General features: G+C 32.2%; 2 protein-coding genes across 4 annotated transcripts in view; both read right to left on the bottom strand.

The window, feature by feature from the left end:
* The window catches only part of LOC105202216 (sodium/calcium exchanger 1), an 85,273-nt gene extending 69,382 nt beyond the window's left edge, over positions 1 to 15,891 (bottom strand). Inside the window, exons 1-2 of one of the 3 annotated variants that reach the window (XM_039456890.1) lie at positions 12,477 to 15,891; positions 8,611 to 8,883 (exon numbers count right to left, since the gene is read on the bottom strand). In XM_039456890.1, the coding sequence (XP_039312824.1) occupies positions 8,611 to 8,883; positions 12,477 to 13,828 (1,625 nt within the window). In that variant the 5' untranslated portion in view covers positions 13,829 to 15,891. The remainder of the gene's footprint in view (positions 1 to 8,610; positions 8,884 to 12,476) is intronic. The other 2 variants (XM_011170620.3, XM_011170619.3) reach the window with 2 other exon arrangements.
* A 2,510-nt stretch (positions 15,892 to 18,401) lies between these two features.
* LOC105202267 (leucine-rich repeat-containing protein 15) lies at positions 18,402 to 22,732 on the bottom strand. The gene is made up of 3 exons (XM_039456893.1): positions 22,600 to 22,732; positions 20,904 to 21,703; positions 18,402 to 20,183 (listed from the first exon to the last, which is right to left on the bottom strand). Exons 2-3 carry the CDS (start codon positions 21,701 to 21,703, stop codon positions 19,340 to 19,342), a joined length of 1,644 nt encoding a protein of 547 aa, XP_039312827.1. The 5' UTR covers positions 22,600 to 22,732; the 3' UTR covers positions 18,402 to 19,339.
* Between the last annotated feature and the right edge of the window lie 1,221 nt (positions 22,733 to 23,953).

Raw genomic sequence — 23,953 nt, 5'->3', positions numbered from 1 at the left:
TATAGGACCCATTTGAAAAGGAGAGACAGTCCTTTTGATAAATTCAGAATGATTTCCCTTATTGAATAAGAAATAAAGGATACCTTTTGAATTATTAGCACAATCGATAGAATATAGTATTATTTATTTATATATTGAACTTATGGATATTATAGTTATTATTTATATTTTTATAAAAAATCATAATTTATTATAATATTTATTAGACTTCGTATAAATAAATAATCACTAAAAATCAAGATACAAGTTATTAATTATTATTTAAAATTTTATTTTATCGAATAAAACCTTGTATCGCATAGCGCTATACTTTTCATATTACATAACGTTACATAACATTGTAACGTTCAATATACGGTTTGTTAAGTGATATAATATATTGCATAAGACTAAATTCTTAGTTATTTTTGTGAAAAAAATTTATGCATATTTTGTCGAATCAACCGCGAAATTTGAATACTTCCGAATTGCGAATATTTGCGTAATTTTATCGTAAATTTGTCACAAAAGTACCAAGTTGTAAATTACAGTCGAAGTTAGTTTCGGTCGTATTTAACTGCATTGTAACCATCTCTTGCGGCAGTACGCACACCGCATAATGTGTCTTCATTATACTACATCTATCAATATATACACAGTGTATGGGCCATGTGTAAAATCGCAACGTAAATCCGCAAGCTTGTATGCATTACGTAAAACCCAAATTTCAAGGATAAATAAACGGATCCCGTGATTTACGGGATCGAGAAGAATTCAAAGAAGTTAGTTGAGACTTATATAGTTTGTGCTAAATATTGATGATAAAAACAGATTTTTTTTATATCTTTAGTACAAAAATTTGTTGCAAATTATTATCACAAATTTTTGTTATAAATTTTATCATAAATTCCATTGCGTTTCAGTGTTTAATTTATTAATAATGTATAGAAATTTGTAACACAAATTTTTACTAGATATTTAAAGTTTTATATTTAAAATCGAAGGAAAGGTGAAACTTTAATTTTTAATAATCTTTGCAGTCTCATATAATTTTCGATTTTTTAATCTTTAAATTGAATAGTTTATTTTCAAACGGTTGCTTGAAGTTTATAAAAGATGAAGAATATTAAATTATAAAATTATTTTTTTTAAAATAAAATATTTACAAAGAAACTCTATAAAGCTAAAAACAAATTATAAGAGAAAGATTGACTTGACACTTTATGTCTATTTTGCAAAATGTTCTTTAAACGCTTCAGGAGAATCTTCAATTTTGAAATGAAACTGTGTTTATTGAAATATCGACTTTAACACATTATTGTTTCCAAACTGTAAACTCGAAAACTCGATGCAAATTCCACTTTTCTGCGAATTCCTTTTTTAACGGTGAAAATTTCTTCCGAGGCTGCGTATTGCAACGAGAGTAAACTGCATCAGCTGCGTGTGTTTCAAGTATTATTAAATTATTCCAGGATGTTCAATACAGCGGCGTTATGTTTACCCGAATGTTGCGTATTGCTTTGGCAATCAAGGCCATCCTCGAAAGCGGAATATGCCTCTGTATTTATTCATGCTCTGCAGCCGTCGGCACATAATGTATCGCAAACATTCATTCCCACCCTTCACTCGTACTCATCTTGCATTGTTTCGCCCTCCATAACGCGTAATTCGGCTAATAAATTAATTTAAAAAACGATAGAACGTGAAATACGATATCAGTTGCAAGAGAATCAGGATATAAATACATAGGGGAGTTACACATACTGTACAGCTTTCAGTAAACAATGATTGATTGTGAGTCTACATTGCAAGCTCTTGTGTCAAGGACAGAGATTGCGCAACCATCAACAGTGTTCGGAAATCAACGACGCCTTGAAAAGATGTCGCCAAACACTAAACTGTTGTACTTGACAAAAATTGTCCAATTCAACCTGTAAATGGGTGCGTGGCTTCTTTCACGCGTTTTTATTTTTCTTTGCGAGTAATCGTAAACCGAGACACGTTTCAAAGATAAAATAAAAATTTTCAAGTATTAAAAATTACAAGAAATTTATATAAAAAAGAAATACTTTGTTACTTAAGATGTTTACCGGAAAAAAATTTATATGTATTTGATATGTAATTATATAATTTTCATATATATATATATTTACAATTATATATGATTATATATAGAATAGGTATAAATACATAATTAAAATACATATAATTGTACTTATTCTATATATAATTATATATAAAAAATTTTGTCCCTAGTAATTAGTAAATTTACAGCTTGTGTCTGAGTCAGTTTGACCTCCCACGCGAGTGTTCGCGGATTAACCAGATCTATCATTCTTACAAGTTCGCTACCGTACAAGTTAGCAACCTTCCGGAAACCATTCTAAGTAAGAAGGTGCGTTATGCAAAATGCACATTTTTTTCTGATACAGAGACAAATTATTGGAGAAGATAATTTGTCTCGGGCTTTATTTTGTTGATGGAATGAAGACAGCGATGCATAAAATTCGATATCGTGTCGCGAAACGTCGCACGAATCCATAAATGAACCAATGACGGCGGGGCAGGAAGCCTCTGAAATGTGCCCTATATTGCATCCCTGCGCTCTTCCCTGCGATCAAATTTCACTGTGACATAAGTTCACTTGTTTTAACAAATAAAGTGGTTGAGTTATCACGCTTCTTCATGAATATTAAGTAAGGTGTTGGCAAAAGGATTCAGTATGTTTAGAGAATAGATGACATTCATCACAAAATGAAAATTAAGCAATTGATGATCAACGCATTGATTAATCAACATTGATTAATAAAATTATATTAATGAGAGAAGTAATTTTCAGTTCTAGTTACACAATTTCATTGTTCTCTTGTACGAAATCATACATCTTTTTTACATAAACAAATTTCTCCCGCTACTCTGCACACAAAAATATTAAGATCATCGAAAATATAAAAATTTTTATAGTACTAAAATTTTTTTTCTATTTAAAATTTTTAAGCCGAAAATTCAAAAAATTAAACTTAGCTAGTTTTTAGAGATTGCATAAAGATTAAATTTCTTTAAACCGTAAATTCAAGTGACGTAAATTTACACATAATTACAGATGGACAGTCTGATGGACAGATCGTTTTCAAAAACGACACGTGCAATGAAGAATCTACTGCCAAAATTAATACAAGATATTGTATTAGACGATACGATCGATCATTTATATCAAACAAAACGAGAAAGGCAGAAATGATGGCAGACTTAGCAAAACAGTGACTAATGGAATGGTAAAGTTAAAATCACAATTCGAGGAGGTTTTCATACCCGTCAAAATCCACCACGCAATAATGGATGCCTTTCTATTTTCACGTGCAAGTAAATATTATCGTCTTAATGTAATAAAATAATTAAAGATATACGTGCACCGTACACGAATCAGGTTATCTCGTCTTATCCGAACATCTTAAAGATGTATTACATCTATTTTCAAAATAATGAAAAAGTTACGGCATGTTCTATATTGTACTCGAAAATAATACAAAAAAATTAGGCGACCTAGATCAAAAATTATTTTAATAAGAAAATGAATGTCTGCTCTGATGGGAATGTATTCAAAAATAGTGACACAAATCTGAACGTTTTTTTTTCAAGTATTTTAATTATTTAAAGTGATTTGTGTAAATTTGCCTGATGAGTTTCAAGGATTTATGTAAATTTTTTATGCAAAGATGAATTGTTTTATAAAGAAATCAAATTTATTTATTTATTTATTTATAGAACACTTAAATACAGAATAGCACAAAAATTTTGTATATTAAAAACATTTACAAAAAATTGAGATTGTTTTATAAACGTTTTTCATTATTTTTAAAAATTTTAGTATTATAACAATGAAATGGATAAATTATAAAAATGTATTGTTTAATAAAAGTAGAATGTCGTATAATAAACATAATTTTTATACAGTTTATTTAAAGAATAGATATTTAAATAAATATATAAATATTAATACATTTGTTAAAATAAATGTAATACATTTTTAAACCTCTGGTTTGACGATATAAAATATGTCAGAGAAAAAAAAATTTTTTTTTTCCGAGAAAAAAATTAATTTTGCTCAAACGAGTATTTTTTCGAGATTTTTATAAATGGAATCATTTTTGTTCGTGTTGTTATACTTAAGGTCAAGAGAACAATCTAGTGATTTGTGAAAATATGACTTTTACGTAATCTCGAGTGAAAGTCCAGGAACACGTAGGAGTAGATAAACAGTGATATAACGATAATAAAAAGAATAAGGAAAATTTACTTTAATAAATTGAAGTAATGTCCATATTGAATTAATCTCGATATATTTTTGTAGATAATGAATGAACAACTTTTTGGTCTCTTCACTAATTTCTGATTAATGTTAGCGCATATATGCAGTTCTGGTTTACACGTTTGCTCATATTTTCCAACGTCGGGTAAATTTCATCGCAAATTCTGCCGACGATAATTTTATCGCGGTAACGCTCATGCGGAGGAGAAACGGAGTAAAGACATGGGAAAAACGTGTCTAATAAGGTCGTAAAGGTGAAATCGCACGTTTCGTGCAAAACGCGAATTACCTAGTGACCTCAATACAACGCACTTTTCGCGCGTTCCTAGCAACGTAATATCAGTCAGGCACGGGTGTTTCCTTGTTAGCTGTTATTTTAATTCTAAACTATTTTTAGTTGTACGAAGGAAATACTACGTAGACACTGCTTCAAATTATAAAATAGACCAAATTATTTCTTAAGCAATTAAAAAATAGGCAGGAGACAAAATAATACTTGTTTATGTATTGTCAAAAAAAACAAAAAAAAAATAGAATTTGATATAGCATACTCACATCGAAGTCTCACTGGAAATTCTCAAGTGCCCTTTAGAGAATAAGAATCCCACCCTCGGTGAACATTTTTATATTTAACAATTTAATATTAGATGAGCACGCCCCCTCTATCCCCTTCTAAATCAATAAACTTGAGTTTTCTGTGAACGTAAATCGTATTTTTCTTTATCGAATTCAGATTTAGTATGATTCTATTCTTAAATCAAATAACGACATAAATATTGCCAAAGAATCATTCCTAAAGTTAAAGATTTAAAATATAAATATTGAGATCGAAGAAATTCCCGTAAAGTGGATTGTGCCGTAAGAACAAATTTGGATATAATTAATTCTATAATATATATCGATGCGGTTTATATTAATTTTTTTACAGCAACAATTCAAATTCTAAGTTTGTTTTATGAATAATTTTACTAATATAAGATTATTTATTTTTATGGCAAAATCTTTATGACCTGTTTTAAAATTACTCTTCGTGACAATAGATGAAGACCGTAATATTTTACGATGACAGAATATTACTATCTCGCTTGTAGGTCACTCCGAAAGACAATGTAATCTCGCAAATTCTGAACATTCCTTAACTAGACCGTTGAAGTGGAAAGTTTACGAAAGATTTATTTTCAAGTTATTGGAAGGAAATCTCTTCAGTATATACGTATATATAACAATCTTTCCCTTTCTTGTCCTTTCTCTCTATCTTTTTTTCAAGAGATAATTTTAAAATCATTGTAAAAATGTAATATATCATCTCTAAAAAAACTGTTCGAGTTAAATAATGACAAACAAAATTAAAATTAATAAACAACGATATTATACTTTTAATGACAGAGAAAAAGAAAAAATTTATCTGTACTTAGTACAATTCCTGTCGTTATTTTCTTTAAAATATGCCATCTGGTTAAGAAAAAATCTTACGTTAATATTAATGTATTAAGAGAAATTGCTACGTCATGGTTTTTTTATGTATATTTCTCCGTAGTTTTTAAAATTTTTAAAGAGATTTCCTCAAAATTCTATTTTATGGCACAAAGCCAGGCAAATCCCCAATTTGAACGCTTTCAGAAATCTCCACAACAATCCCCGTGCAACATTATTTGCGAAGCAATGCGAGACTGCGAACAATTGCGAGAAATTGGAGAGTTGTACACATTGGAAGCGAGTATTACGGCGCTTTCCCTATTCAGATTAAGAATAAAGATAGTTTACGGGGATGAATTGTATTATGTATTACACTTGTAAATAAAGATTTAATAAAAATTCAAATAATATTTATTTGAAAAATATATATGATTCGAAAAATACAATAAATGCATTTATAAAAATTTTAAATTATATAATACATATATGTTATATAATAATTATAACATATTATTATAAATATGAAAGACATATTTTAAAGTACAAAAAAATAAATAAGTATAATAATTAATATAAATGAATATGGCAATGTTTCAGAGCAAAGTAATTTATTAAATTTTAAATAATTTTTTATACCAGTAGTATAGAGATAATGTTAAAAAATAAAATTCACGCGATAATGATCATTAATATAAAGTTTAACAATTAAAAAAATTTTTTAAATAACTTGAAATCTACAATAGGTCAGGAAGATTCGAGTGTTGGTATATAAAAGTATTAAGAAACGAAATCTATCGTAAAAATGAATATATAATAAAGTATTTCTTAATAGAGATTTAATGTCGTTATCAAGTATCGTATTTTATGAAACGAGGTTCTGATACGCGAGCGTTAGGTCTTCTGATTATCTCGCACGAGTCGCTAATTACTGATAAAGCTACGATAGAAGTGCATTGTGCAAGCTGCAGCATCGCACAGTATCCCATGTTGTACAGTTAATTGCAGCAGACAAGCGATCTGCATTCTATCGAACGTTCGTGTGTAGGAAATTTCAGTACATTTATATCTGTACTATAACAGTTGTAAAAGCTCCAAAATTGATGTTAATTTGAATCACATATTTAATCATACATGAATTAAATACTACGTCAATTGATGCATAAATATTTTTACGAATATATATGAAATTTATCACAATTTGAAAATACCTTATTTCTTCTATTCCTTATATTAAATCCATCATTTTAAACTTTTGACATAATTTTCATATCGAGCGACCCCAAAAATTCAGCAAATCGCAATTTCATTATTTGAAAATATTTTGTTCTTTATATTTGCCATTTTTTCGCCTATTTAGCTTTACAAGCTTATAAAATAATGAAATTGGTTTTATTATTATTTTTAAAAGAGTCGAACGTCGCTAAATAGTAAACAGATGCTCAATACTTTGCGTTTAATTATACATTTATCAGTTACAGTTTCTAAAACGTCATCGTGCAATTTCTTTGCAGATATAATTTATACTGTCAATTTGCAAGCTGACAATCTAATTATACGGCGAGTCTAATTACCGATCGTATCGCGATATGACGATCGATCCTTACATTGAGTTTAACCATTACGGTTATAACTCGTGCCCTCGATATGATGAGTAATAATATCCCGTAAAACTAATTTGAATTTATAACAACTACGAATTATATTGTTTCTCAAGTTTTATTCCTAAAAGCACACTGAACTTTACATTTAAATATTCAGAGTATTGTTTTTTTGTTTTTAGTTTAACAGTGAATTTTAAAGAAATTTCATTATCCGTACTAATTAGTTTATTCCAGAATCAGATATTTTATTTTGCACTCGAAAGAGCTCTACAGCTGATAAAATATTTTATTATATCTATATCTTATTACATCTTATTTTTACTCGTAGAGAAACGTAAATCAAATTTCACTCGTATAATATTTCAATGGAATAAAAATTTATCTAGAAAGATATATTTTATTTGCATTTGATTATATCTTTACTATTTTATTACATTTTATTAAATCTTTTTTACTAAAAGAGAAGCAACTTTTTTTTTAATTATACAAGATAATCTCGCGTTTTAAGTTGTAAAATTAAAAAAGTTTTTTTTTTCTTCTCTATTAACCGAAAATAACAAGTGCACTATTTCGTGTGAAGATTGTTAAATTTCATAATCTTTTATAATGCACTTCATAATCCAATTCCTTTAGAACAGTAAACAGCTTCTTTTTAAATGTAAATCTAATACATCTTCTTTAATTTCCATTTAATTGAGCTTATTAATTCAACATAAATATCGGTTAGAAATGGAATTAAAGACATTTTAAATGGCGTTAAGTAACGAACATCCTACACGTGTTTGATTAAATTTAGTTTATTTTACTTATTTATTGTATTAATTATTATATATAATTTACATTATGTATTCTTCTCCTTAAAAAAAATAAAATATGCATTAATTAATTATTTTCATGGATTATTCATAAATAATCAACTGTTCCATCTTCTCTTAAAATTTAAAATTATATCACGACTTTATGATACTTCATTTATTGCCTTCAAAGACGTAAATTTTTTCTTTGATCATTAAAGCAATGGTGATTCGTAAATATTTATAAACTGTTTTACTTCTTCTTGAAATTTAGAATTATATCACGATCTCGTGATACTTTATTTTGATTCCCTTCGAAGACGTAGACTTTTTTTCCTTTGACCATTAAAGAAATGAGATTGCTGATAAGCCCATCCATTAAGTGAGTCCAAAGGCAATGTAGAAAATAGCAGAATCGCATGATGGATTGAAATGGATTCAGTCTCATTGCAATAATCAATTTTGCTCGGTTAATTTTCTAATTTAAAAAGAGAAAAATACTGTCACTCACTCTGTCTGATTATCCTCGAAAGTCAGGGTGCCCTCGGTGTGCACGTATTGCCTGCCGGGTTTTGCAGTGCCCTCCACAGTACGGTAAGGGATAATAACGCGACCCCGGGCCCCACTATAGCGCACCACCCGCAGAGGATGCGCACCTACGCTCTCCACTAGCTCTACATCTCTCTCGGGAAATCCAAAAATGCCGCTGTGATCGTCATCCAGGATCATTACCGTCGCCAGGCTCGGCGAGACGAGCATTGCTGGCTGCGACACGTTACTGAGTCTGGAAATCGGAAAATAATAACATTAATTCATGCAAAATTACGAGAAACTTTAGCACAAATCGCTTTTATACATTTCATATAACATTTTTCAGGAAATGACGGTGCAAATTGTCAGATCTACGCTTTCGGAACGAAAGTATTACAAATATCTCAATTTATATAAACGTTGTTCATTAATCATTTTTGCTATGATTAATGTAAAGTAACTTTCACTTCAATGTGCGAGCTACCCTATTTCTCTCATCTCTCGCATTTCGACTTTTGACGGCATACGGTCTTGATTCTCTAATCCTTGATTTTCTATCTAAAAATGTCATTCGGTAGAATACTTTAATCAAGTTCGCAGGGTAAGCTCGTCTATAATTTCGACGTTGAATATTTGCCATTGAAAAGAGCATTCATCCAAGATTTTATTTTTATCCATTGGTCTCCTTTGACGCCCTTCCTAAGGCACTTTTTGTGTTACTCACTTTTAATATATTATTGAACTCTTTACATCCTCTCAACGACACACGGCATGTACAATTTTTTATTAACAATTTGTTAGAATTATCTTTGCAACATCACGTTTATTGTCGTATCCATTTGACTTTTCTGTATCGTTAATTGATTTTTATATAAATTATGTATTACGTTTACAAGTTTTTTTCCTTTACATACAGAAATATTATGTACAGAAATAAAACGTCTTTAAAATTCTGATATAACGATTCATTGTGAAATGCAACAACGTAAACGATGCCGTTCTGTTACTTTTTATTATTACGACAAGTTACGTGCATGCGAGATAATAGGCAATGACAGCGAAAACTTTGGCATTTCTTTAAAAATTATAACACGTACAAAGATTTGCGAGTAACAATAGTTTTCTCCTCGACCTATATCGCTGATAATCAGTGCGCACAAGTCTCTGTTGCAGTCTTTTATTATTGTAATTGATGCAGAAACACAGTGCAACTTCTCCGCACGTTATTTTCTCCGATTTTCCTTAAGTAATGCGAATTATCAAGTACGTTTATCAGCGCAAGTTTTCCTTGTGGATTTAATTGCGCATGCACGTGTGGTTCCCGCGCGACCTCGCGATACAATCTGTCATGCGAGGTGAAGTTTCAAGTAACAGAAATAATCGGGTCACCTGACCAAATCAACACGAAGCTGCAATTTTTAATCGTGAAATAAAAGAAGAATCCGTTCGTTTTAGTTACAATACTTACTGCATTTAAAAAGAGATGTATGCATCTCCCCGATAAGAAAGACGCGAAGAAAGAAAGGGAGAGAAGAAAAAGCAATAAAATATAAAAAAACTGACACAGATCTAAAATTGACACACGTATCGAGAAACTAATTCCATATTCTTCACCATTTAAAAAAAAATATATATATTTTTTTTTTACTCACACAATATCGTCCTGTCGCGATTCCCTTCCCAACACGCTACTTTAATCCGAGGATTACACCCGTGAATCTGACATGTGGTGAAAATTTTAAGCCTTTAGAACTCTTAAGAATTGATGAGCTTGGTAACGTTAGGTAAAAGGAAGTTACAAGTTTAAAGAACACGATGTTCACACATTGAATTGTTTACGAATTGTGCGGCACAAATATTTTCCCGAATTTTCTAGAAACCAAATGGAATGTAACGTATACTCCATTAGACATAAATCAGTGATTTTACGCAATTTCCACATTCCGCTGGGAATAAAAATTTGCCAAAAGTATGCTATTTTTATTAGTTGTATGTAGAAACATCTGGCTCGAGCTAAGAAAGTCAAATTATAGTCTTTGTATATAAAAATATAATAATAATTTTAGAAATATAATTTTCTCTTAGAATGTCGTCATTCAGTTTTAGAAATTGAAACATTTAAACAAAAATAGAATCAAACATAATTATAAAAAGAGATGAGCACATAAAAGATCAACATTAAATTATGTATAAAGTATGTAGCATATGTATTATAATGTTATTTATAAATTTAAAAATTTAATATTAATTTTTGCATATTTTAATTGCTTTATTTTGTTAATGAAATTTTAAATTTAAAATAACAAATGTCTAATAGTATTAAACATAGATGTTAATTAAATAATTAAATACTTGAATGGGTACAAATCGGTTGAACATACAACGTGAATATAATGTAATAATATCTATCGATTAATCGATTCTAATTTTTTAAATTCCAAATGTGTCTGCGATATCTGATATCCTTGAGACTCGTAAATTGTATAAAATTAACAACTTTAATTGTATCAAGAATAGCCATGTTAACAGCTTTTAATGACTTTCATTGAATCAATCAATTGCAGCTTATCTAGTGATTAAATTGCAACCGCTGCTTGTTTGAAATCAATTGGATGATTGCCTTTTCACCGTTGACTAATGTGACTTGCGATCACAATGTGCTTTAAAGATCAGACTTCTTTTAAAAAGAAATTGAAATGTTTGAAACCAAAAGTAACGGCGCGCAGTTCGAAATGAATAGAAATATATATAAAATATTATTTCAGCGCGAAGATCTTTCTATGACCTTCTCCGCCTATCCTATTTAATTTGTTGAAATTGAAGTAATTTCAACTCTTAACTAGCGCGATAATTACACTGAATGTCTCATCGCGTTGATGACAGACTCTTGAAATAAATTATAGATAAAAATCTCAACATTAAATGGGCACACGCACCTTACAAATTATAAAAACGAGGTAGAGAGAAAAAATAAACTGAAAATTTGTTTCAAAATAAATTTCGAGATATCAGACATATAGATACATAAAAATCAAATAAAGCTTACTCTTTAATTGTAGATGGATTTTATCCATAATATTAATAAAACTATAAAAATATATATATGAAATTAAATAAAATTCTATAATATATTGTACAAATGAAATTATTATTTTATTAATAATTTTAATAGAATATGATTTTGTTCCAAGCAAAGCACATTATAGTTATAAAAATATTTAATGTTAAAGTTTTCAAAACGACAAAGAAATATGATACGTGAAATAATTAAACTTTTATAATGTCAGAATAAAAAATTAATCAAAAAAATATTATTCTATTCACTGAAAATTCTTGATATTGAATATCTTGATATAATTTTGATAACTTTAACAATACAATTTTAATAATTGTTTAAAACTTTTTTGGTAAAAAACGAAACAAAAAGTCCCGGAATATGTTTTTATTTTTAAATCATAAGCATTAAATTTACGATAAAAAGTTTGACATTTTTATGTAAAAACATGCCACCTGTCATAATTACAGTTATAAATTTTGAAATAAAAATGTTATTTCACACGCTTTCATTTTGTTAAGTATGAACAATACGTTGAATTAATAATACTATTAAACTATTTTTTACTTTAATTCAACTCACTATTAATGATAAAAAAGGAATAATCAACCGCAACGATATTCTATGTTTAGCATTTTCCTCATTTCCAGCGCGTTTAAAATACTGTCGATACACGCGCCTTTGTATCTTCCTCCGCCTCATATCGCTAAAATTATCAGCATTTTCTTAACATCCTGTATATTGTACTATCAAAAGTTCTTGCGAAAAAAAGTGACTATCAATCGACTGACCTGACATAAAAGTGTTCATCCTCCTCGAACAACTCGTCATCGATAACTGAGAGCTTGATAGTCTTCATAGTCTCGCCAGGCCCAAAAGTTAAAGTGCCCTTGGCACTCACGTAATCAGATCCCGCCTCGGCGGAGCCATCTTCCGTGCAATAATCCACGGTGCAGGGTCTGGTGAGATCACCTCCAGCCCTGGAAACGCCCACCTCGAAGGTACCAACGTTCTCCATCACGGTGTAATGACCAGGTTCGAAAAATATTCTCATGGCGTTGACTTGTTCGATATCGATGCTCTCCGCCTCTGCTTTCTGCAGCTCGGCCTTGACCTCGCTGAGGTCGCTCTGCGCTCTCTCGCTGATCTTCCTGCTGAGGTTGCCCGCGCCTACCATCTTCCTCGTAGCCTGCACCCTGTAGAAGGCCCTGCTCTTAGGGCCTTTGCCCAACACCTCCTCGTGGGCCATGACCTCCAATTGCTCGAGAGGCAAAGTAGGATACTTCTTGCGCAATTCCTTCAAGGTGTTGATGTAATCTCTGCGAGTCTGCTCGAACTCTCGCGCCTCGGGGGAGTCGGCGTCGGCTAGGCGGTCCACCATGCCGCCAAGACCATCTTGCTGCGGCTTGATCTCCAGCTCCACCCCTAGGTCGGAATCCCCGGCCTCCGCCTGCACGATCACACCCCGCTTGTTCATCCGGTAGCCTTTGTTCAGATACTTGTAGATCAACAGTCGCCGATCGGCGACGTATGCCGTCAGTACCGTGGCCGGGAAGAAGGAGAAGGTGAGGATGCCCTCCCAGACCTCCAGGACGCCGGGACTGGAAACCGCCAGGATGATATAGAGCCATACGTAGGCGAAGATGCTCCAGGTGGCGGTGACGAAGAAAACGCGCAGATGCTTTATCTTCCGGGTCTCGCCATTGGGGATCACGAACACGCACAGAGAAATGATAACAAAGAGATTGTAGGCGGCGGAACCGACGATCGTGCCCGGGCCCAGCTCGCCCGCGTTAAAGTTCTTCGCCCAGATCTCGATGATGGACAGCAAGATCTCGGGAGCGCTGCTACCGAGCGCCATCAGGGTCAGATTGGCCACCGTCTCGTTCCACACACGCACCACGATGATCTGTGGCTCTCTCCCGTGACGGCGCACCACCAACTCCTTCTCCTTAGACGTGATCACCTCGATGGCAGCCATAAAGCGGTCGCTGATGATCGACACGCCGATGAACAGATACAACAACAGGAAGAAGTACACCAGGCCACGGAAGATGATGTCGATTAGATGCAGGTTTTCCTGCGGCCGCCAGAGCGGTATCACTAGGCCCGGCTCGCAGGTCACCGAGTAGTTTCCAGGCATATTGTCACAGTTGTTTGTTGAAAATTACTGGAACTTGGCGCGGTCTCTTTTTCTCTCGCTCTCTTTCTTTGTGTCTCTCCCTCTCTCTCTCTCTCTCTCTCAGTAGCTCACTTGTGCTCTCTCCGGGAATAAAACTCTGCTCGGAGCAAAGTCCCGTTTCTCATTCAGATTGGCAGGCGATCTTCCCGACTTGTTTCCGCGAGAGAGATGGGAATTCTAAAAATTTATTCTCCCTCCGAGGAAGGAGGGACGAGGAGGGAGGTGACGCGAAACGGATTTCTCTCCTCTCTGGAGAAAAACAATCGGACTTGAGGACTACTCTCTGTCATTCACGACTTCCTCTCGCGCTCCCTATTTCACGCTGACGAACGGCCTAGCTGATCTGCCGCGCGCGCGGGCGTGTTTGTTTTCACCGAGAGAAGGGCGATGACGTTTCGGAACTTTCCCCCCGGGGACGACAGCGACAATCGTCTGGTTGTCTGCAGCTGCCGATCCTGTACCAGTCGCGAACTAATCTCCCCTCCGTTTTTCCCTCCGATCAAATCTCCGACATCGTTTCCCCTCGTGAAATTGGCCTTGGAGTATTTTCGTCTGTGTGTCACTGCCCTGGCCTCCCCTGCACTCACGCACTCCCTTGTGCTGACACCCCCTCCTCCCCGAGCACGCCCGCTCTCTCTTTCTTCTTTATCTCTTTCTCTCTCTCTCTCTTCCTCTCCTTTTCTCTCTCACTCCTGGAAAGAGACGAGCTGGAGCCGCGCGCGAATGACAACCAACGGAGGGTGGTGTACCGGCGTTGGGAATCGGCTACCGATGGAAGCCACCGATATTACCGCGGCAGTGAGCTCCCATCACGAAGCGGACCCTCTGGCATCACGGGGTAGCAGAACCGCACCGGGCCGCGCTCGAACGAACACTGAAAGAGGAGAGCGAGAAAGAGAGGAGGCTAGTGGAGAGAGGCGGCCAGACCGAGTGGGGAGTGGTGTCTCGCTAGCTAGCCAGACGTGGCCACCCCATCTCTTCGCCCTCCACCTCCGCCCTTCGCAGCTCACTCTCTCTCTTTCTCCCTCTCTAGCCGTGTCCTCGTCGGCGGCAGCGCGCCGGCGATACTCCTATCTTGGTCTTCTCCACCGCGACGGTATCGCCGACCTTGTCTCGGCGGTGCTCCCGTCCTTATCTGCTCCACGGTGCCGGCAGTGCTCCTCTTCTCGTTCAACTTCACACACAGTGTGACGGTCCCTCTTCGTCTTCTCTTCACCACCCCACCTGAAGCGCTGAGGATCCACGCCACCGCACCGTCCTCGTCTACCCCACTAGGTGTGTTTTACCACCGCCCTCGCCAGTGCCGCCTCCACCTCCACCGTCGCCGCCGCGAGTATCTCTGTCCTCGCCTGCTTCATCGCGCGAACGTTTCAGCCCTCCTCGTCGACCTCGCTGCACCGCCGAATTTGCGGAGCCGGGTATCTCCGCTTGCATCGCTCGCGAAGAGATGCACAGCCGCTGCTCGTGTATCTACACGCGTCTCTCTGGTTACGTGGCGCGGCAGTGGTATCTTGTATCCATTCGTACCCTCGCAGTGCCGAGAATGTATGTGTACCTCTCTAGCAACCCTCCTTTTTCCTCCCCCCCCCCTACTTTCTCTATTTTCATCCCTCGCTTTTTCTACGCCCCGTATTTATACCATTGTCCTCGTCGAACCCTAACACACTCTGTTTCCTTTTTCTTCCCCTCCTTCTTCTTCCACCCTCTTTCTCCTTCTTTTGCTCCTTCTCTCTTTCTCGCATTCTATATCAGGGGTGGCTGTTATAGCGGCAGCAAATTTCTCATGCTGTTCTCACCATGTAATGAAACAATTTAATTCTGTGTTTGACAAATGCACAGACGGATCGTGCCACACTCTCTTGTAATAAAATCTGCATTTACAAAATAATAATTAAAATTAATTTCTTCTGTGCACGAAGAGATGGATCATACATATACATACATACGGAAAGCGAAAAAGGAAGAGAGGCTAAGGAATAATAAAGATAAAGACAGATTAAAATTCGACAGTGATATAAATATAAAGCGTGGAGAAAGTGATGAATAAAGTAAGAAAATTAGAGATATAATTATATTTTCTATTTTTGAAATATATATACAAATTTTGTATAAATGTTATACAAACTTCTGTACATATATTTAAAATAAATATATTTCTATTTGAAAAGACAGTATATACAGACTTTTGTCGATCTTTTTCATATTTTATGTCTATATAATATCTAAACAATTTTTATAAAATATACATTTATCAATAACAGTTTATAAAAATTTATACACTGAGAAAAAGAATTGTTAACTTTATTAAATTTTTTAGCTTGGTTAAATTTGTTCAGCTCAAGTATTTATGTATTTGACTTAAATACATAAAAAATCTTTGAATTTCAGTTTAAGCATTTATATATTTAACTTAAATACTCTCTTTTTTGAACTGAATAAATTTAATCAAGTTGAAAAGTGTAATCGAGTTAACAATTTTTTTTTCTCAGTAAATAGAAAATGTGTATGGGGAAGAAAGTAAGAAAAAGAGGGAATTAAAATTATTTAAGTAAATATGAAGGATGTTTTCTTTAAATTTGTATAATTAAAAATATATATCTTTAATTTATCTATTTTAAAGATGTACATTCTCAATTGATAATTTCGGATCTTCACAGCCTTTTTCTGAAAATAATTATTCAAATCTATGTCTTCCTTCTTCTCATATAAGTTTAATTTAAATGGTCTTTCTGACATTACTTTTATCATGGAGTAAGTCTCATAAATAATTTAATTTTAATTACTATTGTTCTAAATGAATCTATTCAACTTGCCTTCTAAAGTCATTATCTTTCTCGTTCTTAGATCCTTTCCCATTCTTCTTTCAAACTGCTCTATGTCTGCTCATCCTCCTCACGTTACTTGAATTCTTTCTCTTTCATTCCCATTCTTCGTGCCAGGAACGTGGGAAAAAAGGCAATTTAACGTATCTAAAATCAAATCCTTGAAATACAACTAATTATCATTAAAAAGTTATCATTAATATATTTTTTTTAAGTAACATGAACTCTTTTTTTAAATCAGTTTAAAATAAATTTCAGCATAAAACATTGTAAGAATCTCCATGAAAATTAAGAAATTAAAATTTAAATTTGGGTGCATCTCTACTGAATGAATCTCTCCTTCTTACAAAGTTCCTACATGCGCTATTGCTTTGAAGTCGATCCTTATCGCGCTAGGGTGTTCATCCCCTTCCCGGTCTCGTTGCACCGCGCCCTCTTCCCATACCTCGATTTTCGCTGCACGTTTGCGCATGTGCATCACCCAGTGCGCAAGCAACACCCTTAAAGGGGTAGAAACTAGAAACTCGTCTCGGTATCTTGCATCTAGCTAGCGCAGTTAATTCTAGATCAAGAGCAATAGCGAATTTATACGAACATGGAGGGCACCTGATTATTTTTTTAATTATTTTAAAAATTGAAGTAACTATTAATTAAATATTATTATATTATTGAAAACTCAGCATTATTTATACACATTTGTAATTTTTACTTAATAATCATGAAACAAGAGATTATTATTGTTTTATTAAATATTGCATATTTATTGCATAATTTTAATTGATATTTTATAATAAAAAAATATATTTACATTATCTTATTGTCATTATTATTAGGTTTTCGGAAAAGTCATGACGCATTTTAACTTTTGAAAAGCAATTCTTATTTAGGGTTATGAAGAATTTAATAAAGTTGTATAAATTATTAATGAAATACTACATTGTGTTAAAATGAATTGAATATTAATCAACATGGCACAATCAATTTATTTTACATTTATTTATAATTCAAAAGTGTGAATCTCATAAAAGGTTTTCAGTATCTTTTTGATTGATTTAATAACATTTTATTTTATGTCAAAATTATATTTATGGAATTTATACAAAATTATAATGCAATTATTTTTTTAATTAATGATTAATAATTTTATTATAATTGATAACGATTGTAGTTTTGATTATTTTAATTTCATATTGTAATTTTTAATATTTATTACGTATGAATATTACTATGAATAAACGTAATCTATAGTAAATGTAATTTAAATGCGACATAAAAGTAAGATGTTTTTGATTACTTTTACATGATGTAAAGTATTTTTAATAAGTTTTAATTTTTTAGATCGATTTTGAAATAAAAAGAAGCAAAATAGAAGAGTTTACCGTTTTCATGGAAATCGCAATGACCTCTAGAATTTGATATGCACGAGCTTAAATACTGCGCTCGTTTCTTGCACCGTGTTTGCATTAATTTTGCAATGTCGCTATCGTTAGCTCGCACTGTAAAATAATTATAATCAAAAACTTTTGAAAGCATTAGATTTAAAAATTTGAAAACATCAACCGAAGACAGTTGAATTATTTCATGAATAAGATTTTAAAACAATAATTATTTAATAATTTCTGAAGAAATATAAGAGTTTAGCAAGATTAACTAAATAAATCTTTATATTCATATTGTGATACAGGGTATATAAAAATATTTAAATGGGCATAACTTTACATGTTAACACGAGTTTATTAAAAAAAGCATTTATTAAAAAAAAAATAAGTAGGATACGTAATTACGCACGAATATTATATAATTGTGTTGTAGCACTACATATAATAAGTGATGAAGCATTTAACGAAGCAGTAGTAAAGTACAGTCGTAATAGAACAAATTCGAATAATGTACTTCGCTTCGGTAATTCATTAAGCATATGAACACTACAAAGCGATAATGATTGTTATATGGCCTTCGTTTATAAAACTAAATAAGTACATATCATGATAATGGACCTTAATTATTTAGCTGTAGAGTAAAAGAACAAAATTGCTTGCAAATTGATATACTGGCTAATGTATGTATTATATAATCCGGCAATTATTATTTAATGATTCATTTGTACAACTAAATAATCGTATGTGCTACTGAAACTTAATTATTTATCTGTGGCTATGGTCCACTTGGCACTACAAACGCTTCGAAACATTTTTTGAATGATCAATTAATAAAATTCTTTGTTCCAATTGGTCAGTTAAATGCTTCGAAGCATTTAAAACGTCAAGTGAAACTGTATAGTGAAGAACATAATTGATATACTTCCTAAAAACGTGATATAAAAATAATTTCAAAAATAGTTGTAATTTTGCTAATATATATTTTTATATAATATATTTTTCAAATGTTTGAAGAATTTTAGTATAAATTACTTTTTGTTTATCAGTATTTTTTAATTGAATACAAACTGAGATTCTTAAATTTTTTTCTCACACTTGTGATCTCTCGTATTTATATTCAAACAAAATTTGTTTGCAACGTTGTTTTAATAAATCAGTTAAAGGATATTTCAAGTAAAATTTATCACGATTGTACTTTAATCCAGATAATCTATCTCTAATTAACGTATTTCGTAAAAAAAATATTAAGGAATAAAACTTAAATGATACAATTAAAAAGACCAAGACGATTTTTCGTATGAAGACTTATCGCCATCATTCTTATTATCATCCCTAGCATCGTTTTCATCCTTATATTCAGCATCATCATCGTTATCCTCGTTATCATTCTCACATTGGCACTCGCATTCGTCCTGAATACGTACATTCTTCAAGTGCACTCTCAAATGTCCTGGAAGGACTTGGAAAGATTGTGTGTTCAGTATTGGCATGGGGTTTTCATCGAGATAAACATCGCTCAACGTCTTAATGTGGATCAGCGATATACTGTCTAGGTTGGTAAAGTTGTTTCGTTCTAGATGCAGCTCCTGGACGTACGACGAGTATATCCAATGCGCCGGTAGTTGCCTAAGGCGATTTCCGGAGAGGTCCAGATACTTCAGTTTCTCGAGACTACGGAAAGCCCGGGCTTCAATTGTGGTTATAACGTTGTTTGATAAATGTAAGTATTCCAGATTTCGCAGGTGGGCGCAGAAAGCGTCGGAATGAATAGCGCTGATGCGATTCCCAGACAGATCCAGATTCACGATGTAGAATATCGAGCACACGTCCGGTACGGTGGCAAGAATGTTGTTAGCCAGTGAAAGATTACTTATGTAGTTAATATTATTAAATGTGCCCTTGGCTATGTCAGCGATCTTGTTGCCCGATAGATCTAACGTCGACAGGCTTCTCGTGTCAGTGAAGGCATCGAGTGTTATCTCTGAGATCAGATTCTTGGATAAAAACAGATTCTGCATTTCGGTAGCGCCTTTCAATGATATGGATGTGTCTTGACAGTTCTCAAAGCATACTTGGGTGATGACGTTATTGTCCATACTGAGTTCTTGCAAACTTCTGTAATTAATAATCTAAATTAAAAAATGGAATAACTAGCATCAACAATAACAAAAGTACAAATAGCAAAAATAATATTAAAGATATTTTCAATAATAGCAATAACAGAAGTAACAAAAATGTCAGTTTATACATGTATCTATTCAAAAGTTATTTCTTCAATTTTTTTATAAGTTAATTAGATAAAATAATTATAAAGCCTATAAGCACACAATATTTCTAGAATATTATACAAATTTTATTAAAAATTAAAATAATATTCCGAGAATATTATTCAATACTTTTAATATTATATGAATATTGTATTAATGTTACATATCTGTTTTTATATCATATTTGTGGTATATTACTTTAATATTTGAAATTTTATGAAAATGTTCTACAAATATTATTGTGGTCAAAAATTAATGTGAATTATTATGCATAAAAAATATTCACAAACCTTATAATTATTATATTTAAAAATTATAATATTCTCGATAATTTAAAATATTAAAAAAATACTGAAATATTAAATATTATTTATTCCCTCATATAATATTCATATAATATTGTCAGGAGTGGACATATAACCATTTTTTTATTAATATTTCAGGAATATTATTTAATATAAAAATAATAATGTTATCCGCTTATAGGAAATTGATTAAATATAATACATATCAATTCATATTTATATATATTAATTAAATGAGAAATGAATTAAATAAACGTTAGTACCTGAGTTTATCTTTTTTGACTCGGTCAATAGAATTTTTGTTTAGATGAAGTTGAATCAACGTTGCCGGAATATTTTCAAATACTGCATCACTGGAACTGATGCTGTTATTGTTCAGATGTAAGTGCGTCAAGTAGGGCATTGCTAGATAAAAATGCACTTGAAAATTCCGTAATTGATTACTGGACAGGTGCAGATGTTTCATGTTTGGAAAAACGTTATATTCTTTCATGGTGTCTGTAGCGGGATTATGAGAATCATTATTGTTGTTAATAATCAATGTCTGCAGATTTTCGGTTTTGGCCAACAGTAATAACTTTTCTTTCGGAATTCGATTCCCGGAAAGATCCAGATACTTCAGGTTCTTTATATTGCGAAAGGCGGATGGTGAAATATCGCTTATGTTATTGCTATTGAGACTAAGGCGAATAGTGTCGGTGCTCTTGATGAAGTCCGGACCGATTTTTTGAAGACCAACGTTAATGAAACTGAAGTCGTGATCGTGCCGAACACAGTTAATTGGTGGGTTATAAGGAGACTCAGTTAGATTTGTCACACGATAATAGGGTCTAGGAGTTGAATCTGTCACACGAGGATAGGGTCTAGGAGTTGGATCTGTCTCAGGAAGATGTGGTGGAATTGTAACAGGAGAATATGAAGGATATCGATACACGCTTCCTCCTGTTTTTTGAGTAGTCCACAAATCGGGATCATCTCGTGTGTTATGTCTGTTGTGTTCAGTTTTTGCTAAATATATGATGGTAAACAGGAAAAAAATTATAAATTTATGACCCGGCGCCATCTAAAAAAAAGAAGAAAAAACATGTATTTAATAATACAAATAAATTTAACATAACAGTACTTAAAAGTAAAAAATGCAAATTAATTTAATGTGTTTTTATAAAATAATAATAAAATTGAAAAATAACATGTTAAAATAATAATATTATTAATTTAACATATTAATAAATTTTAAAAAAATTGAAATTAATAAGAAAATTATAAATATAAATTAGTAATAAGTTGATTTCAAAATTAAGAAATGAAATAGCAGATTATTGTAATAGTTATTAAATTTATATAAAAAAATAATAATGATAAATATAAAAATAAATAAATATACATATATATTAAATTTACATACATTTACTGTTTAATACATATTAATTAGTCCCTCAATTTATGCGGTGTGTCTTATATAGATTTTTTACGAGGTTGAGAATTATAAATGAAGTTTGATAGAATAAAAAAAAAGAGAAAAAATTTATGTTTTAAAAATGCTTGTTTTATACATTTGCACATAAAAACAATAATAATAAAAGTAAAGAAAAACAAGTTAAATTTTATTTGATACCGCTGTCTGTACTGTGCTCCAAAGTAGTGAATCGATGTAATAAGTATAATCAAGTGAGAATTGTTGGCACACTGATATAGAATAATTTCAGTAAATCGTAAAGAAATATATATTTTCTGATCGCGTAAAATAAAATTGCATAAAACAGAGACCGTGTATAAAAAGTATTGCGTAAATTGTTTAGAGATTATTTATTACAAGAAAAAAAACCCGCGTAAATCGAAGAATAAATTGAAATTTCAAAAAAGAAACGTTCTAGATTTATAATTCGTTAAATTAAGAAAAATAAAAAATGTGTTTGAAAAGAAGTTTGAGAATGGTTATAAAATTTCTGGTTTACTTACTATACTGCGATTTTTTTCTCAAAGTTGTTAAGCACTTCTTAAACGCTTCTCACTCGCGAATTAATTCACTCAAGCGGTCTAACACCTTTTGTCGCAAGCAGGCAAACTTATCTTCTTATATACTGTGGATGGGCTTCATGGGGTCTGTCTTCGCATGAATAACAGTGCCGTCTTTATAATGCATCGTACACCAGTCGAAAGTAATTCAGTCATTTCAAATTCATTTAATTAAATCAATCGCAAGTAGAATTCGAGATGAGACAGCTAAGTAATGTTCATACTTTTTTAGAAATACAATTTAATAGATACGAGTATAATATGTTTCTCTTCAAAGCCAAAATATTAATTTATTTTGGCTGTAAAATACTACTTATAATTTATAACAAAAATATTGTTATACTCGACTCTCGAACAAATAAATATGTATTTTGTTTAATTATATAACATAAAATTAAATAACTATATACTAATGTACTAAAGATAAAAAAGAAGTTAAAATTCTCGACATAAAAGTAAAATATGTGTATACTTATATGTACATTAATTATATTTCTTTCCATGAAATGTATAAAAAATACATAAAAGCATACACGTAAAATGTCGAAGGTGGTAAATTTTATGTGTGTAATATTTTTTTCTGCAGGGTCAAAGACTACCGTCGCACTTTCCTGAGTGCGAGCGATTAAAACGTATCTTATGCCACGGGTGTGACTTCTCGTGAACTTCTTTCTTACGGCTAGTCTTACACAATTATCATACTAGTTATCATCAACACCCAATGATAGAAATGAATCAGAACCATCAAGAATGTCGAGAGGAAAATTCTGTGAAACGCAGACCCCTCATAAACTTTTATCATCGTAATAATGAGATAAGGCTTGAAATCTTTGAAGGATTGAACATATTTTACAACAGCTAATTTGTATTCTTCCCTCGTATTGAGTCCTAAACATTTTTTTATCTAGATATTTAATTCTTACTAAAAAATCCTAACTGCTGAAAAAGAAAATAATAACATTCATGGAATAATGTTAAAAATTAATATTAGAATAGAAGAAATTACATTTATGTATAATGTACAATTTATTATATTTAATTATATTCTAACATTAATTTTTAACGAATAAAATTATTCCATGAATATTCTTATGCATTTTCTTCATTAGCAGTCAGGATTTTCTACAAGCCAAAGTCCATTCTTTCTTTTAATGAGAAATTCAGCTGCACACTCAGCAGTTAGCAAAGTTATAGCCCCAGTATCAACTAACAGCTTAACGCAGAAGTCTTCTTATTACATAAATTATACCACACATTTTTAGTATAAATTATTATTTCAAATAAACCAAGATCAGAG

This window comes from Solenopsis invicta, chromosome 13 (assembly GCF_016802725.1).
Source record: "Solenopsis invicta isolate M01_SB chromosome 13, UNIL_Sinv_3.0, whole genome shotgun sequence".
Lineage (NCBI taxonomy): Eukaryota > Metazoa > Arthropoda > Insecta > Hymenoptera > Formicidae > Solenopsis > Solenopsis invicta.
The sequence above is the reverse complement of the archived record's forward strand: the minus strand, read 5'-3'. Positions and strand labels throughout refer to the sequence as shown.